We start from the raw sequence: 20,188 nt of genomic DNA, 5'->3' as shown, positions 1-20,188 counted from the left end.
GCCGTATTCTGGATGATTAGAGAAAGGGAGAAAATGATAGAGCCCTGAAAAGTATTCTTTATAATGATCAGAATGCATCATCTTCCCCCCTCCCCACCTTTGCCATATGCAGTTTCTTTTCAAAGCTATTTTCACTATCACATCTTAGAATTTTTTAAGTGTTCAGAGGAGAAAGCAAATACTGTGAGCTCTGTCTAATAAGTCTAATACCAATAAATAAAATGTTATTCCTATGAAGGAATTGCTACTGAATTTTTTTTTTCGTGGGGTGGGGGGCGGTGGTGGGTAACAGGACCTCATCTGTTACCGCAGTTGGAGTGCAATGGTGCCATCATGGCTCACTGGAAGCCTCTATCTCCCAGGCTCAAGTGATCCTCCCACCTTAGCCTCCTGAGTAGCTGGGGTACAGGCACATGCCAACTAACTATGCCTGGCTAATTTTTAATTTCTTGTAGAGATGGGGTCTCCCCTTGTTGCCCAGGCTGGTCTTAAACTTCTGGACTCAAGCAGTCCTCCAGCCTTGGCCTTCTAAAGTATTGGGATTACAGGTGTGAGCTGCTGTGCCCAGGCTACTGATTATTTTAATAGCTATCTCTGCTACAATTATAATTGCATAATCTTCATTATCACTTTTAGAAAACTCAATTGTTCTTGGTAGACACATTTGTTAACTTAAGGCTTGCCACAAAATGATAATGGGAAGGTAAAGAACCTCCTTGATATATGCTTCCTCCTATGGGCCAGGAGAAAGCTTTTAAGGACAATTCTAAGGCCAGAATCAAACGAAACTTTAGAGGCTTTGAACTTCTGGGTTAGTTTTTTCCCCATGAGGTGGGGAAATTTTAAATCCATGATTCCAAGTGGAAAATTTAAGTAACAATCAATGGAATTAGTTTAAAGAAAGAAAGAAAGGTAATTTAAAAGTTCACATCTTTGAAATTTTGGGGATGCTTATTATTATTTTCTAAAAATGACATAAAACTAAAGCCAAGGAAATATTATAAAACAAAATTCTTCTAAGGTTGTTGATTTTCAGAACAACATATCTTTATAAAGAAATACTGAGTCATTGTACCAGCAATGAAAAAACTGACTTACAATATGAGTGGCAACAGTATGGGTAATAATAATGAAGCCATTTTAAATGTTTTATTTGAATTTGAAATTAAAATGTTTCCATTCTGAAAAAAGGAGAAAATGCATATAAGTCCACATTCAGTGGATTTGAGGAATACAGTATATATAAATCCATTTCATATTTTTAAAAACCATGTATCAGAAATGGATTAACTTTCATAAATAAATTAAAGCTACCTAAATAAAAAGGCTGCAAAGTTACAATCATTTATGTTTGCTTAAATATCACCAAAATGAGATTAGAAAGAAAAAAAAAAAAAAACCAACAAATCAGAAAATGTTGCAAGATGCCTGGCCCCACTTAAATAATTCCTAGTAATAATTTTATAAATATTAATCCAATCATACCTGGACTTTGGGAACAGAATTCTTCCTAAAATGTGCCTACAGCGTATCCCATTCGAAAACCTTCACAGTGTTCCAAGTTGATCGGTCACAGCCTCATCTCAGGTGTTAGAAATCAATATTCAGATATTCGGAAATAGCACCATGAGGATGGTGCATGGAAGAGCGCACCGACCTTTTCACTTGTAGGCAGAATTTACTTTAACAAAACAATGCCTAAATGAGTAATCAGAACTACAAAAACAAAAACACCCTGTTTTCTTCACTCCTTGAAATAATTAAATCACAAAATGTGTAATTAATAAGACTACATCTATTTGATGGTGAGTTTTAATGCTTAAGCACTTTGCATTGGTTTTCCATATGTCCTGTCGCACTCTTAACAAAATAGAATTTCCCAGATAGGAGGAATCCTATATAGACTTGCCAAATGCTATTTGTTATTAAAATTTTTACAAACAACCTGAATTTTTGCTATTAATTTTAGTCACATTTGGTTATATTCCTCTTCTGCTAAATATAACTAAATTAATATATCCCAGGAAGGAAAAGCTCAACACAGCAGTACTCATTTTCAGCAGCTTCTAAATTTCACCCCTCATCCCCTAAGGGATTTTTGGAAATAGTTCCAACTATTTCCAGTGCAGGATGATCAAATGTAAATTTTCATACATGGTTTCTTTTACACTTTCAGATAACAAGTGTGGTCTCATTTAGCAGAGAGTATTAGAAGGTCTATGCACTATGGAGAAAGTATGCCAAATTCTAACAGACACTGAAAAGAACCTCTGAGGACACGCAAGACGATTTAGCATTACTATGAACTGAGATCTGGTTTGAGTCTGGTGGGAATTCACCTGTTTCGCCCTCGGCTCACAAGAAATTCATTGTGAATTTAAGACAACACTTCTTGAATGCCTATTTACAATCTAGTTTTGAATTGAGAGGTCTTTTCTTTTTTAAGGTTATTCCTTAAAACATGTCCTAGATTGAGTATGATGCATTTCTATCAATTTAGGGATTTCAGTAGATCATTTCAAAGCCCTCTAATGATGTTTCCTTGTTGACTCTGTTGGTGACACTGAAAACACCCCTCCCAGAAGTGCCTCCCATTTCTCACTGGAGGCCTCACAGTCTGCATTTGAGAAGTGAGAAGAAAACTAAGCTCTGCTTCAGACTGTGACCTTTTTATGACTTTTAGAATGGTTCCTGAAAAGCCCTTTCTTAACTCTTTTGCTTGCATTTCTACACTCTAATAAGCTTTAATAAATACACTCAACACTAAGAAGGGGTGACAGAGGGTTAATACAGGATTACACCTCTGCTTCCTCTTCGACCCACTCCCCCTCACTCAAAATATTTAAATATCATTACTGCTTGTCCATTTGGAATTCCTTTTATTACAAGTTTGGTTCCAAAGTCACATCTGTCATTTTCTCAAAAATCACATCAATGATTTCTTCTGTGGCTAGGAAGTTGTTTGACAGCGCAAATGTGAAACTGTGGTGAAGGAATCCTCTTCTACTGCTTTCGTGTTTGAGTCATTATTCCACCTAATTTGTGTTTAGAGCTGTGTTGTGGTCCTTATTCAGGATGATGTTTACAATTTCACCCTCGTGCTCTTTCATATGATCCAAGAGGTTTTCTTTGCTGGTTGATTCAAAACCACAAATACAACAGCAGAAGAGTAAAACGCAGTACTCCATACCAGGAGGGGCCAGACTGGAGATTTTTTCTAAACTATATGAGGTATTACTTGTAGGGCTCAGTTTTTCATTCTCGCTGGGACCCAGAACTTCAGTGGGAGTCTGGGAAATCAGTTCTGCAGATGACACTGCATTTTCCGAACTTCCAGTGATGGGATCAGAACTCTCTTCACTGCTCTTTAATGGAGTCTTTCCAGGGGATTTCCCCAGAACTCTTAAAAACAAAACAAACACACCACACCGTGAGGAGGCTATAATGTAGAACTAGTAGATTTAATCCTGGCTTTAATTTACATATAGCAATAAAGGGAGGGGGTAGGATGAAATACCTGCCACTTTGTGAAATTGCGTCGTTAATAGCCTTGTTTACTTGTTCGTAGTTGTAATTTTGGTCACTTGCATGTTTCCACATATGAGACTTCAAAGAAGGAGGATGGCTACACACATACCCACACAGAGAGCATCTGGAAGACACGCAGGCAAAGGAAAATAAGAACGGTCCCATAACACCAGTGAAAAATTATCATGATTCTGTAACAATCATTATAGCCCTTCTTCCGGACCCTTATTAGACATATCGTATTTCACTGAATCTAAGATGTTACTTAGAATCATTCTAAGAGGTACACTGATTTCAGAGAGGTCCTAGAATAGATGTCCTGGAATCAATGAAAGAAGGTGTTTTATATGATAAAGAATGAGTAACAATCAAGACAAACATTCCAGATTACTTTAGCTATTACAATATTTGGAAAGATTTTTGATGTAGTAATATGCAAAATATTTGCTCTAAATTAATCACACACACAAAGAAAAACTTACACAATTAATACTTTATACCACTCTACTACTTGAGAAAGCAAAAAGGAATGAAATGATTTTCAACATGAACTCTGTACTCTTTACAGACCCACAAAAAATGGAAGCAGTCATCTTGAAAAAGCTTCAACAATTTAGATTTCATAAATAAAACAAATAATCTTAAAAAGTTTCTATTAAAAAACAATTGTTCCACATAGTTGGGTACACTTGGTAAAATCTGAATTTAACAATGAAGGATTTTTAGAAAAATTAATATACTTTATTTTTTAGATGTCTTTAGGTTTACAAGAAAAACTGGTCAGATAGAACTGAGTTCTCACATGCCTCCTCCTCCCCTGCTCCAAATTCCTCCCATTATTAATATCAGTGTGCTATATTGGTTATAAATGATGAATCTATATTGATACATTTTTTATTAACAAAAGTCCATAGTTTACATTAGGGTCCGCTATTTGTGTTGTACAATTCTGTGGGTTGTTTTGTTTTTGTTTTTTGAGACAGAGTCTTGCTCTGTTGCCCAGGCTGGAGTGCAGTCTTGCTCTGTTGCAATCTTGGCTCACTGCAACCTCTGCCTCCTGGATTCAAGTGATTCTCGTGCCTCAAACTCCTGAGCAGCTGGGATTACAGGCGTGCACTTCCATGCCTGACTAATTTTTATATTTTTGATAGAGATGGGGTTTCACTATGTCGTCCAGGCTGGTCTCGAACTCCTGGACTCAAGTGATCTGCCCAACCTCCCAAAGTGCTGAGATTACAGGTGTGAGCCACCATGCCCAGCCAATTCTGTGTTTTGACAAAGGTATAATGCCATGAATCCACCATTCCAGTGTCATATGAATAGTTTCACTGCCCTAAAAATGCCCTGTACTCCACCTTTTCATCCTTCCTTCCTGCCCCTGAATCCCTGGCAACCACTGATTTTTTTATTGACTCCATAGTTTTGCCTTTCCCAGAACATCACATAATTGGAATCATAGCAATATGCATGTACGGTTTTTCCATGTCTGTCAGGGGTTGATCATTCTTATTGCTGAGTAATATTACATTGTGTGGATGTACCATAGTTTGTTCACTCACCTGCTGAACAATATCTTGGTTGCTTCCAGTTTTTTGCAAATACGAATAATTGATGATATGAACATTGATGTGCGAAGTTGTTTTGTTTTGCTTTTGAGACTGGGTCTTACTCTGTTGCCCAGATTGGAGTCTAGTGGCATGACCAGAGCTCACTGTAGTCTCAAACTCCTGGGCTCAAGCAATCCTCCTGCGTTAGCTTCCCAGCAAGCGCAGGTTTTTATAAGGAAAGCGCAAGTTTTTATAAGGATAAAAGTTGTCATCATTTGGGCAAATACCTAGGAGCATAATTACTGGGTCGTACTGTAAAACTGTCATCTTTTTAGGAAACTGCAAATGCACTTTTCCAAAGACATTTTTGTTAAATACTTAATTACAAACCTAACAAAATCAGGTAACTTACCTGAACTCTTTCCTACACCAATAAGAGACACAGTCAGCAATAACGAGGCACAAAGAAAATCAAACGGCATAGGAGTAAATAAAACAATTAAATACGGGCAAAGACTAAACTCTTATTCTGACCCACCTCCAATTTAACTTTGTGATAGCATGCAGCAGTATTCTTTTTTTATACACCCTGAGGAATCAGGCCCAAGGCCAAAGGCCTCTGATCTCAAGAAATACCAGCCCACTTACAGGCAATACACAGGCAGTTCTTTTTTTTTTTTTTTTTTTTTTTTGAGACAGGGTCTTGCTCTGTTGCCCAGGCTTGAGTGCAGTGGTGCGATCATGGCTCACTGCAGTCTTGGCCTCCTGGGCTCAAGTGATCCTCCCGCCTCATACTCCTTAAGTGCTAGGATTACAGGCATGAGCTACCATATCCGGCCCAAATAGGCAATTCTTGATAGAACTTCTAATAAACTCAACTATATGAAAAGATGTTCAATCTCATCACTAACAATCAGGGAAATGTATCACACCCCTCAGATTGGCAAAGATAAGTAAGTCTGATAAGATGTGGAATCTGATAAATCTGGTAAGATTTTTCAGAGATGTGGAAAAATGGAAATGTACAAATTTTATGTATGGCACTCTGAAGAACAATTTGGCAATATCTATTAAGGCTGAAGTGGCACACACCTGTAGCCCCACAATTCTGGTGTTCACAAGGAAACACATACAAGAATCATCCTAGCCATGAACAGCAAAAAAGGATACAACCCACAGCCCCTGTTCTTCCACAAGGATATGAAAACAAATTGGTTTATTTTCATATAGTGGAATGTTATGAAGTGGGGTTGAAAAAAAAAACAACCAAAAAATCCCCATAGAGATCTACACTTAGCACCAGGAACCAATGTCAATAATGATCAGTGAAAAGAAAAATAAAAAGACCTGTTAGGCTTTTAACTTAAATAGTTGAAACACCAAAACCAACAGAATGTATTGCTTAATACATCCATATATATGTATATACACATACATATATGTTATGTACATAGAAAAGTTATTCACGAATACCTGAAATGATACACATCACTATCAAGACAATGGGATACCTCTCAGGAGGAAGGGTTGAAGAAGTAAGACATTGAAGCTTTAGCTATATCTACAATGTTTTATTTCTTCAAAATGTGGTAAAATGTTTGACGTTTCATTATTTAAATATTTAAAAAATTGTTCCTCTTTTAAGCTTTTACAGCCTGCATTCTCCTTAAAACTTTATTACAGCTGGTATAATAAAATAAAATCACTACATTTTATTCTTGGTTATCTACAAAAAAAAAAAAAAACTAATCTTAATTCATTTTACTTTGCCCATTGATATCTGAGATGCAGCCATTTTTTGACAAACCTCAATAAATCTATAATATTTTCACTAACATCTTTATCAGAGGGTGGGCAGCTGGCAACTTTTCCACCCCCAAACCATTAAACTCAGTGTCTGTATCTGTGACTGTCACACGGTGGTGGTGTGTACTATAGTGTGGTTACAGTCCCCTGCTCAAATGTCTCTGGATCAGTTGCTTGAGAAGGGCAACTGCCCTGCGCCATGGTGGCTGGGCACCCAGCTCGATGCCAGCCAAGAGATGCCCACTCCCTTCCACCTAGTGCCTCTACCAAGGTGCCTTTACATGTCGGGCTCTCATACGTTAATTTTTATGTTATGCTAAGGGGAAACAGACACGAAATGCTGGCTCTTCAGACACCTGCCTCCTAACTTACATTCAGACTGTGGTCCTGAGGCCTCACCTGAAAATTCTTTATCCGGAATGATCCCCCAATGACAAGTCAGACTTATGCAACAAGAATTTCATACTTTTGCGAAAACTGGGTCAGAAAGTAAACACCAGAAATCGCAAATGTATCCTATAGAACATCTCTAATGTTATTCCAACCTTTTAAAAATAAGAGAGAACTGTTTACTGTTTTCCTTAAAAAAAAAGAAAGAAAAAAAAAGCTTCTCATTTTAGAATAGTTACAGATATAGATACAGATACATAGAAAAGTTATTTCCCTTACTGTTAACATGTTACATTCCTGGGGTACATCTGTCACAAATCAGGAGCCAATGTTCCTTACAGCATTATTAACTGAAGTCCACACTTTATTCGGATTTCCCTGGTTTGTACTTAACATCCTGTTTCTGTTCCACGACCCCATCCAGGACACAACATGGCTTTTAGTCCTCACGTCTCCTTAGGATCTTCTAGACTGCAATTGTTTCTCCTACTTGCCTTGTCTCTTTTGAGACGCATTTTCACTCTGGCGCCCAGGCTGCAGTGCGGTGGTGTGGTCTCGGCAAACTGCAACCTCCGCCTCCCAGGTTCAAGCGATTCTCCTGCCTCAGCCTCCGGAGTAGCTGGGATTACAGGCGTGCGCCACCACGCCTGGCTAATTTTTGCGTTTTTAGTAGAGACAGGGTTTCGTCACGTTAGCCAGGCTGGTTTCTAACTCCTGACCTCAGATGATCCGCCTGCCTCAGCCTCCCAAAGTGCTGGGATTACAGGCGTTGAGCCACCAAGTCTGGCTAACTTTCCTTGTTTTTAATGCCCTTGACAGATCTGAGGAACATGGGTCAGATATTTTGTAAATGTCCCTCAAGTTGGGGCTGTCTGCTGTTTTTTTCACGGTTAGACTAAGCTGATTAGTTCTTGGGAGAAAGGCCACAAAGGAAAAGGGCCGTCCTCCCGACATCCCACTCTCAGGAGAACTTGCCCCTGACATTCCTCCCCTGGCTGAGCTCAGGTTTTTCCAGGGACAAGCTCCTCTTTCTCAACCCTGTTTCCATAGCATACCACTGGGAAGGTGGTCACTGTGTGCAGCCCACACTTAAGAGCTGGGATGATCACCCGCCTCCTCGAGGGAGGGGTATCTACGTCAATTATGTGGAATTCTTCTGCACGGGATGTGTCTATTCTCACCCACCTATTTATTCAACCATTTATGTACATCAGTATGGACACATGGGTATTTTATACTTTGGGGTATAATTCTGTATTGCACTATTTATTTTGTTGCTCAAACTCCTCCAGCCTTGCCCCCGGGCCTCTGTGGTTGGCTCCCATGTCCTTCTGCCACACCCCGAGTTTTGTTTCTTAAGCACTTCCTTACTTGCTGGTCCTATGAGACGCTCCAAGATCACCTTGCATATTCCCCACCAGTCCTAGACTAGACTGATAATTTCTCTAGTTCTTTCTATTGGAAAAAGGTATCAGAAACCAAGATTTGGGTGATAGGTGAACTGCTTTAATTTTGTAAATAACTTTTTTCCTGATTTCAAAAATTCACTCTAGAAAATGAGAAATATACAGGAAAAAAAATAAAATAAAAATCAATCATAGCCTTTTCACTAGATATAACCATTATTATTATTTTGATATTTATTTTCCAGTATTTAAAAATACATATATTTTTATAAAATTTGAATTATGGAAGGCTACTGTTACAATTTAAACTTTCTACAATAAAGTATTTATTGACCACAATAAGCTGCCTAGCATTTCACATTGGATGGAATTGGTGGAATTCCATTTAATTCTCTATTTTATGCAGAATATATAATTCTGACAATTGACAATCATCTTTGCATAAAAATTTTTGGCACTTAAAGCTTCTAGGAACACAGTCTATAAACTTTAATTTGTGCACCAGCATGTGCTCATTCTTCTAGGGGAGACTTATTCTAGGAATACAGACAGTTCAGTATTAGGAGCTTCATTATTATGAGTCACCATTTGAAAGGATTGGAAGAGAAAAGGCATATTTTCGCTGGTGTTGCTGAGACTAAATCTAAAAAAATCAATATTCATTTTTAAATTTCTGATTATGGAAATCGTTAAACAAAGGCAAAATTATAAATAAAAATGTGACGAATCCGTACCATCCAGTTTCAATAACTGATTGTTGGCATTTTGCTAATCTTGTTTCATGTAGTCTCCTAACTTAAAAAGTTGCTTGATTTTTGCAGACATGTCTTATTCAAATTAGGATCCAAATGAGATCTACATTTCATATTTGGTTGGTAAGTCTCTTAAGTCTCTTTTAATCTATAATATCTCTTCTTTCTTTCCCGTCACCCCTCATGCATGTATCTGTTGAAGATATCAGGCCATCTGTCTTGCAGAATCTCTCACCACATGGACTACACTGAGGACTTTCTGGTGATGTCGTTTATCATGTCCCTGTGTCCTTCATGTTGCTTGTGAACTGGAAGTGAGATCTAGAAAAAAGTTTCTCAGCTTCTGCATTCCTGACATTTGGGGCTAGGTAATTCTTCACTGTGACAGCTGTCTGGGGCACTGCAGGTTGTCCAGCAGCATCGCTGGCCTCTACTCACTAAATGCCATTAGCGCTTTCTCCGTCAATTGTGACAAACACAGTAATGTCTCCAGACACTGGCAAATGTCCTCTGAGGGGGCAAAAGCACCCTTAGTTGGGAACCAATGATCTACAGATTTCATTTCATTAGATTCAAGGTCATATTTAATTTTCTTTCTTTTTCTTTCTTTTCTTTTTTTAACAAATATACTCCATGGGTATAGCTGTGTATTTCCTACTGCCATACTCAGGAGGCACTTAAACCAACAACACCTAACCCAATACACATTCTTAATAAAACTTCTCTACAAAATAAGGTAGATGGGTAATTCTTCAGTATCATCAAAATATAACTTTCTCAACTACAAAACTAGTGTCAAGCTTAATTAGGAACCACCAGAAGCATTTCTATTAAATTCAAGAACAGAACAAGGACATTTACTATCCCCACTGTTATGCAGTGTTGTGGAGGTACCAGCTAGGACAATCAGACGAGGGAAAGAAAGAAGAGGTATACGCCGAGTGTGGTGGCTCACACCTGTAATCCTAGCACTGTGGGAAGATTAGGTGGGCGGATCACCTGAGGTCGTGAGTTTGAGACCAGCCTGGCCAACATGGTAAAACCCCATCTCTACCAAAAATACAAAAATGAGCCACGCATGGTCGCGGGTGCCTGGAATCCCAGCTACTTGGGAGACTGAGGCATGAGAATCTCTTGAACCCAGGAGATGGAGGCTGCAGTGAGCCGAGATCATACCACTGCACCAACGCACTCCAGCCTGGGTGACAGACAAGACTCTGTCTCAAGAAAAAATAAAAAATAAAAAAAAAAAAAGAAAGAAAGAAAAGCTATAAACAGAAAGTATGAGAAAATGATTTGCAGATAATGTAATGATATATCTTAACAATCCAATAGAAAATTAAAAACTGTTAACTAAGTAAAGCCACAAATCTAACATTGTGTACAGATCAACAACTTTCTTATACAGAAACAATATTAAAATGCTAGCAAAATGCTAGAAGGAAAAAACAATTTATAATAGCAATGGAAAAAATAAAATATACAAGAACAAGCCTAACAATGAGTGAGTGAGAGTGTGTGTGTGTGTGTGTGTGTGTGTGTGTGTGTGTGTGTGTGGTCCTTGCGTTGCACGGTTCCGAGCTGCATGAATTTCAGTTACTATGGCTTAGTTAAACATTATCAGTCCCCCAACAGCATGGTTCAAATTTCAGTTATTAACTACTATGGGAATATGAACTGTGAGTAACTGCAGAGAACAAACTTCACTGGCAGCTCTTCTGTCTGCTATGTAAACAGAGATGTATCATGCCCAGTGACCAAGCAAGCCTTTCAAAGCTGGTGACTGGTCACTGTGCTATGCAGTTCATTCCCCGACAGCAAAGCATGTAGTTATGCTGCATCCTTATCTCCCAACGTTAAACCTGCAGGACATGTTATGAAAATGGATAGTCACAAGAGAAGAACTGGCCAACAAAATTGAAGTGCAGCAAAAACCCACAAAGTGATAATGCTGGAAGCAAAATTAGACATAAATGTAAATGAATTCTAGAACAAATAAATAATTGGCCACAGGAATGCTGACACTGCTGACACTGAAGGAAACTTGGGATATGCAGCCAGAGGATCTTACTGAAAGTGAATTTAACGAGGTATGTAGTTCCTGAAGGAAGTTATGGCAGCAAAAAAGTCTGCATTAAATGAACTCTTGGAGACAATTTCTTAGAAAGGACAACTGACCACTTGCCAAAGCATAGGAAAGATGCTCATTCTAGACTGTAAAGGACACAATGAGAAGGCAAGCACTATTCAAACCACTCGATAAGTCTCTTACAAAGAGACAAAACATTTTATTTCTCAAAGTTTCTAAGTGTCGTATGATCTGAATTTACGTGTCCCCCGCCTCCCACCCCCGCCCCTGCCTGCCTGAAATTCTTGTGTGGAAACTTTAACCTCCAAAGGGATAGTATTAAGGTGGGGCCTTTGGAAGGTGACTAGGTCATGAGGGCAGAGGCCTTGTGAATGTGAGTGGTATGATCTGAATGTATGTGTTCGTGCCCCTGCTGAAATTCCTATGTGGAAACTTAATCCTCAAAGGGACAGTATTAAGAGGTGGGGCCTTTGGAAGGTGACTAGGTCATGAGGGCAGAGGCCTTGTGAATGGGATTAGTGCCCTTATAAAAGAGGCTCAGGGGAGCTTTATTGCCCCTTCCAGTGTCAGGATGCTGCAAAAAGGTGTTATTTATGAAGTAGGGAGCAGGCCCTCATCAGACATCAAAGCTTCTGACACCTTGAGCTTGGACTTCCCAGCCTCCAGAACCGTAAGCAACACATTTCTGTTGTTCATAAATTACCCAGTCTAAGGCATTTTGTTATAGCAGCCTGAATGGACTAAGACACAGCACCACAGTTTAGATATGGTCTGTCTGTCAATACCAAAACTAACATTGAAATTTGATCCCCAATATGGCTGTACTGGGAGGAAGGGCCTCGTGGGAGGTTTCTGTGTTTGGGGGTGGATCCCTTATAAATGGGATGTTGGTGGTGTTCTCTCAGTGGTAGGTGAGTTCCTGCTCTTCCAAGACCGGACTGGCTCTCGGAATGAATTAGTTCTCTTGAGAGTGGGGTGTTATGAAGCCAAGACACCCCTCAGTTCTTTGGTTCTTCGCATGTGTCCCCCCTTTTGTGACTTTCTCCGCCATGTTGTGTTGTAGCACAAAAACCTTCACTAGAAGCCAGGGCCAGGCCCTCAAACTTTTCGGCCTGCAGAACTGACAGCTGAAAAAAACGCCTTTTCTTCATTTGGAGCATTGTGGGTTATCTGATTTGCCATGCTATCAGAGCCCTTTGCTTATGGATTGTTGTTTTAAATTACTGAGCCAATTCCTGTCCACTCAACTGGTCAGCAAATGCTATCTCTTTATTTAAACCCTTTTCTGATTATATAATCTATATTCCTTGCATAAAAATGGAATATAGGCAAGTATAAAGACAAATTCTAAAAAATTACTTGCATAGCTTTCTGGTCTTTTTAAATGTACATATGTAGATCTGAAGCAAAAGTAGAATCATACTATCGATTTTTAATCCTACTTTTGACAATGTTCCATGAGTATTTTCTCAAGTTAAAAATTATGCATTTTCAATGGGGTATAACGTTCCGTCCTACGAAAATATCCTAATTTAACCACTCTACTAAGTAGCATAGAGCTAGAGGTTTTTGATATTTCTGACATTATAAGCAATGCTATAACAAATTATCTTGTACATCAATATAAATGCATTGCAGATTATTCTTTAGGGCAGAGCTCATTTCCCCCCAAGACTCCTTAAGAATAATAAAGAATGGGCCGGGCACGGTGCCTCATGCCTGTAATCCAGCACTTCGGGAGGCCGAGGCGGGCGGATTACAAGGTCAGGAGATTGAGACCATCCTGGGTAACACGGTGAAACCCCGTCTCTACTAAAAATATAAAAAATTAGCCAGGCACGGTAGTGGACGCCTGTAATCCCAGCTACTTGGGAGGTTGAGGCAGGAGAATGGCATGAACCTGGGAGGCAGAGCTTGCAGTGAGCCAAGATCACGTCACTGCACTCCAGCCTGGGCGACAGAGCGAGACTCCATCTCAAAACAAAAACAAAAATAATAATAATAATAATAATAATAATAATAATGATAAACAATGAACACTCCTAGTTGAGACACAGAACATTACCAATATACCTTTGAGACTCCCTGTGTGCCTCACCTCAATTGCCTCCCCTTCCTTTCCAGAGATAAGAACGTTCCTGGGCTGTGGGGCACAGCGTTTTTTTGTTTGTTTGTTTGTTTTTTTGACACGGAGTTTCACTCTTGTTGCCCAGGCTGGAGTACAATGGCGCAATCAATCTTGGCTCACCGTAAGCTCCCCCTCCCAGATTCAGGTGATTCTCCTGCCTCAGCCTCCTGAGTAGCTGGGATTACAGGCACGTGCCACTACACCTGACTAATTTTGTATTTTCAGTAGAGACAGGATTTCTCCATGTTGGTCAGGCTGGCCTCCAACTATTGGCCTCAGGTGATCCACCCGCCTCGGCCTCTCAAAGTGCTGGGATTACAGGCATGAGCCACTGCGCCTGGCCAGGCACAGCCATTTTTAAGGCTCTGATCTATAAATGTAGTACCCAGAAAAAGGAGAAATGACAGAAAATATGTTTTGACAGTATGGTAAGGACATAAAAACAGAAATGCAGATCCATGGAACAGAATAAATGGCCCAGAAATCAATCTAAACATACACAGTCAATGAATATTTGACAAGGGCACCAAGAGGACATAATGAAGAAGAATAGTCTCTTCAATAAATGGTGCTGGGAATACTGGATATCCACATGCAAAAGAATTAAAGTGGATCCATATCTTACATCATCCACAAAAATCAACTCAAAATGGATAAAATAGCTGAATGGAATATCAGAAACTATCAAACTCCTAGAAGAGAGTACAGGGAAAAATCTCGCTGCAGTGGCAATGATTTTTTGGATATGACACCAAAAGCTCAGGCTACAAAAGTACAAATAAAAGGGACAACATCAAACCAAAAAACTTCTGTACAGCAAAGAAAACAATCAACAAAAGGAAAGAGCAACCTAAGGACTGCAAAAAAAATTTGCAAACCACATATCTGATAAGGGGTTAATATCCAAAATCTATAATCAACACTTATAACTTGATTAAAAAATGAGCAAAGGACCTGAAAAGATATTTCTCCAAAGACATAAAAACTGCAACAGTGATATGAAAATGTACTCAACATCACGAATCATCAGAGAAACACAAATTAAAATCACTATGAAATGATAACCTGTTAGGATGACTATTATCAAAGACAAAAGAGAGAACAAATGTTGGCAAGGGTGTAGGGAAAAGGAAATCCTACTACACTGTTGGTGATAATGTAGATTGGTACAGCCATGAAAACTAGTATGGAGGTTCCTAAAGAAATTAAAAATAGAACTACCACATGACCCAGAAATCCCTCTTCTGTGTAGGAGATGAAATCGCCACCTTACCAGGTATCTGCATTTCCATGCTCAGTGCAGCATTCCTCACAAAAACCAAGGTATGGAAACGACCTAAGTGTCCACTGACGGACAAATGGATAAAGAAAACGTGGCTTGCGCGCAACACACACACACACACACACACACACACACACACACACACACACACAATCATTCCACCTTAAAAAGGGAGATCCTGCCTTTTGCCACAACATGGATGGGCCTGGAGGCCTCATGCTAATAAGCCAGACACAGAAAGACAAGTATTGCTCAATGTTACTTAAAAGTCCAATACACACACACAGAGAGAAGGAAGGAGTGGTTACAAGGGGCTGGGGGTGGGGAGGGAGAGAAGATTCTGGCATACAAAGCAGCATGTATATAGGATGAACTTGTCTAGAGATCTAATACACAGCATAAGGACTATAATCAAAATGTACTGTATTAGGAATTTTTGTTAAATAAGTAGATTTTAGCTGCTCTTGCCACAAAAAAGTATGTAAGATGATAGATACGCTAATTTGCTTCACTATAGTAACCATTTTACTATCTATATTCTATACATCATATTGTTAACCTCCAATATATACAATAAGATTTATTAAAAAACAAACAAAGGCCGGGCGCGGTGGCTCAAGCCTGTAATCCCAGCACTCTGGGAGGCCGAGGCGGGCGGATCACGAGGTCAGGAGATCGAGACCATCCTGGCTAACACGGTGAAACCCCGTCTCTACTAAAAAAAATACAAAAAACTAGCCGGGCGAGGTGGCGGGCGCCTGTAGTCCCAGCTACTCGGGAGGCTGAGGCAGGAGAATGGCGTAAACCCGGGAGGCGGAGCTTGCAGTGAGCTGAGATCCGGCCACTGCACTCCAGCCCGGGCGACAGAGCGAGACTCCGTCTCAAAAAAACAAACAAACAAACAAACAAACAAACAAACAAAAACACTAAAAAAAAAGAAAATATGTTTTGAAACAGAGGTTATGTCTAACAAATCATTTCTAACCACCTCACCAACAGACCAGCACCAACCATATTTCCACGTAGGGTAAACTGCTCCTTCCTATCCCGCCCCATCCATTGGGCAAAAAAAGTCTTAAACCAAAACGAAACCACACTGACAAAAGAGCACACTGATCATGACACCACCTCTCATGATTCTGCTTTGCTTCCTTGGTGGAACTGCTGGATGCTCCTGATGACAGAGCCATTTGGGACTCCTCTACCAAGGCAAAGCCATACACATGACATGAGGAAAGAAGTGAACACCCTAACAGTGTGATTGCTGGACTCCTAGAGTGGCCTGTAAATATGGCCATTGCTGAATGCAGGCTTTGGAATGTCCAAAGAAGCACAATTTCTATGTTACCCAATAAAACCCGATATGTATCTGTATAAAAAATGATTTCTTCCCAATGCAAAGAAGCTACTTCGGCAACCCAAAGAAAGCCAGTGTAGAAACTCAAGGCTTCTTACAACTTGGCTAAAAAGCCTGAGACTGAATTTTTCTACAGACTTTCTCCCACTGTTAGTCAGTTACTTTGGTCTCAGAACCCTAAGGAGATAAGGATGCTGGTTTAAAAACCCCCACTTCCCTGGCCTGGGACCTTACTTGGTTACTTTCCAGGTCAAATGCCTTGAGGGCTTAGATGGAAGAAAGTAGCTGGATGTCCTACAAGATTTGGGGTGACTTGAGTCTGGCTTGAACACATACACAATGATTTCAACAGAAATTCTGCAATAGGGCTTATCTTATGACCTTCCATTCATTTTCTACGCTTTTAAAGAAATAACTAAGGCCCCCACAAAACAGCCACTTCAAATTTTGTGATGAACCTGAGAGATCTTTATGCCACTGAGAAAAACAAACTCTTTCAGTTCATCTCTTCAAAACAAAATATACATTTTTTTCCTCCTGATGAAACTATCTCCTTCACTGTTTTCCTTAAACTGAAGCTTTTTAAAGACTTAAGTTTTTCCCCAAGCCAACACATTGACTAAAGAATCACGATGCCTACAGATGAAAAAAGACTGAAGCCTGTAACTCTGGTGGAAGTGATGGGCTGTGACTTCCAAGGTTAGGTCATAAAAGGAAACACAGCTTTTGCCTACCTATCTAAGAAGCTCATTTTGGGGACTAGCAGACCTGCAAAGTCCACAAGGAGAAATCATGTGTGTTTTCCAGCTGGGGCCCAACCAATGCCTAGCACAGCACCAGCCTGTGCTGAGGCAGCCTTCAGAGGACTGTAACCCCCAGCTGTCTGGGTCACTTCCAGCCTTCAAGCTTTCTCTGATGAGACCCCAGACGGTATGGGACAAAGACAAGCCGTCTCTACTGTGTCCTTTCCAAATTCCTGACCGACCCACAGAATCCCTGAGCATAATGAAATTGCTTCTGTTTCACACCCTGATTTGGTGTGGGCTGCTGGCATGCAGCAGCAGCACACTTCATAAAGAGATCTCCCTGGTGTAGCACAGACAGACAGGATGACACAGTTATTAGAAGCAAGAGTTCAAGCCCCAGCTCTGAGACACGGGGAAAGTTGTTTAAGCTAGCCCAGCCTCTGTTTCCATGTCTATAAAATTGGGGTAGTAATATTCCTAAGTACTGGGCTGCTGTGAGGACTGAACTGACATGTATTGAATGCTTAGCACACCAGGCCTGGCCCAAAAACAATCTTCTCAAAAATATCAGCTGTTATTATCATTTCTAATATACTTATATTTATACAAATCCCATACAATAACTGACTACACTGAGAGGCAACCTTATTATTTCCATTCCAAACTGTCATTCCCACTGCTGAAAGCCTTTCTGAAATGTTTTCTGTTTAGATTTTTTTTTAGCTTTAGTGCCATATTATAGTAAACCAGGCTCAGTAATACCTAAGCACACATAGTTGATGCACCATCCCTGAAAATCAGCACACATTTTTGTTTCTGTATCATCATCTACCTTACTCAACAGACTATTTCAAAAAATCAAAACTAGTTTCAGAATATAAAGACAAAAAAGTCCTAAACACAAAGATTAATACATTTGACTATATTAAACTGGAAATGTCTGTTCATCAAAAGACATCATTAAGAAAGTAGAAAGGCAAGCCATAGTTTAGATGACATCTGCAATATGTCCCACAAAGGCCTTGTACTCAGAATACATAAAGAGCTCCTGCAAATCAGTAAGAAAACAGCAGATGATAGTTTGGATATTTGTCCTTCCAAGTCTCATGTCGAAATTTGATCCCCAATGTTGGAGGTAAAGCCTGGGGAGAGGCGACTGGGTCATGGGGACGGATCCCTTAGGAACGTGGCTTGGTGTAGCCATTCATGAATAATGAGTTCTCTCTGTTACTGCAAGATCTGACTGTTAAGAAGAGCCTGGTACCTCCTTCCCTCTCTCTTACTCCATGTCTCACAATGTGACATATCTGCTCCTGCTTCACCTCTGTCATGACTGGAAGCCTCCTGAGGCCCTCACCAGAAGCAGAGGACAGCCTGCAGAACCACGAGCCAAATAAACCTCTTCTTTATAAACTACCCAGCCTGAGAATACGTATTCCCTCATAACAATGCTAAATACAACAGACAAAGCAAAAAAGAAGTGGGTAATAGCCCATAAATGAAAAGATGCTCAAACTCAGAAATTATCAGGGAAATGCAAACGAAAGCACAATAATACACTGCTATACATCTACCAAAACAATAGAGATTAAAGACTGACAACACAAAGTGCTGCTGAGGATGTGAATAGGTACAACCATTTTGGAAAACTACTGACACTGTCTACCAGAGCTGAATACATATACATGTCCAATTACCACGAAATTCCACCCCTAGGTATAAACCCAATGGAAATGGACTCATTTCATATATACGCCCCAAAACATGTAAAACAATGTTCAAACTGGTATCAGATCATGTCAGGGAGGAAAACCTTGCAATAACCCAAATGTCTATCCATAGCACAATGAATAAATTGTGGTGGTCTTAACACTGGAATACTATACAGCAATGAAATGCATTTGTGCTAAGTGGAACTATACACACACACGTTGAGTGAAAAAATCTAAACATAAAGTAGAACATGTCCTGTATGATTCCATTTTTATTAAGTTCAGAAACAGAAAAAACTAATTGATAATGTTACAAGTCAAGATAGTGGTTACCAGAAAGAGGGGAGGGGTAGTTAAAGACTGGAAGGCCCACGAAGGGGTGCTGCTGAAGAGCTGATAATGGTTTGTGTTACGAGCATGAGTTTAATTTGTCATTATTCATCAGCTGTACCGTTATGATTTACGCAGTTTTCAGGAGGCATAGGAACATCAAGTATAAAATCTATTTAAAAAATTTAGAGGGAAGGAGGGAGACAGAGACTTAAGAGACTCTCTTAATAGAGTGGCTGGACCTTGTTTGGTTCTCGATATGAAAAAGCTACCTCTAAAAGTACATTTTGAAAAAATTAGGGAAAAATGGGTATTTTTGGACTGGGTATTAAAAAAAATCATCTTATATTATTTGGGCAGTTATTCTACTTAAGGAAAAAAAGGTATAATAATACCACTACACATTTATTTTCAAGAATAAATTAAACTTATACAAAAAACTTAAAGAATCAGACCCATTTTATAGATAGGAAAAACTGAGGGATATGGACAACTATCAGTCAACATTTACTGTGTACGTACTATGTCCTGGGCAGTGTGTGGAGTACTTGAGCCCAAAGCCCCTGTACTTCCCTTGACATCACACTGTCCCCCTGCCACAGTGTAGTTTCAGAACCTAAGCACAGTACAGCTGTGTTTCTGAGGGAAAATGGGTTCCATGCCATATGGTTAAAAAGAAACTGATACTCTCAGGACAACGTTTTGTTCTCCCATCTTGTTCTCTACAAAAGTGGTACTGGGAGATGTAAATCAGAGCAGGTCCAGCAGTGCAATATTAAACTAAATCGATGACCATCTATTATGAAAAATTTTGACTGGAACTTTTCGGTAAAACTTTGGGGTCAATGTTGTAAATGTCAGGTATAATCTCTCACCTTATACAAAAATCAAATCAAAATAGATCAAGGACTTAAACCTAAGACCTGAAACTATAAAAATTCTAGAAGATAACATTGGAAAAACCCTTCTAGACACTGGCTTAGGCAAGGATTTCATGACCAAAACCACAAAAGCAATTGCAATAAAAACAGAGATAAATAGCTGTATCTAATTAAACTAAAGAGCTTCTGCATAAGGAACAGTCAAGAGAGTAAACAGACAACCCACTGAGTGGG

The 20,188-nt window shown here is 39.6% G+C and overlaps 1 protein-coding gene across 4 annotated transcripts in view; it reads right to left on the bottom strand.

Annotated features, from left to right (window-relative positions):
- Positions 1–1,117: 1,117 nt before the first annotated feature.
- The window catches only part of ZNF507 (zinc finger protein 507), a 38,582-nt gene continuing 19,511 nt past the window's right edge, over positions 1,118–20,188 (bottom strand). For all 4 annotated transcript variants that reach the window (XR_012427399.1, XR_012427400.1, XM_005588730.5 and 1 more), the window contains 2 exons: positions 3,518–3,652; positions 1,118–3,402 (listed from right to left, as the gene is read on the bottom strand). Coding sequence is in view for 2 of the 4 variants with exons in the window: in XM_005588730.5 (XP_005588787.1) it covers positions 3,036–3,402; positions 3,518–3,652 (502 nt within the window). In the remaining 2 variants the exon portion in view is untranslated. The remainder of the gene's footprint in view (positions 3,403–3,517; positions 3,653–20,188) is intronic.

This window comes from Macaca fascicularis, chromosome 19 (genome assembly GCF_037993035.2).
Source record: "Macaca fascicularis isolate 582-1 chromosome 19, T2T-MFA8v1.1".
Lineage (NCBI taxonomy): Eukaryota > Metazoa > Chordata > Mammalia > Primates > Cercopithecidae > Macaca > Macaca fascicularis.
The sequence above is the reverse complement of the archived record's forward strand: the minus strand, read 5'-3'. Positions and strand labels throughout refer to the sequence as shown.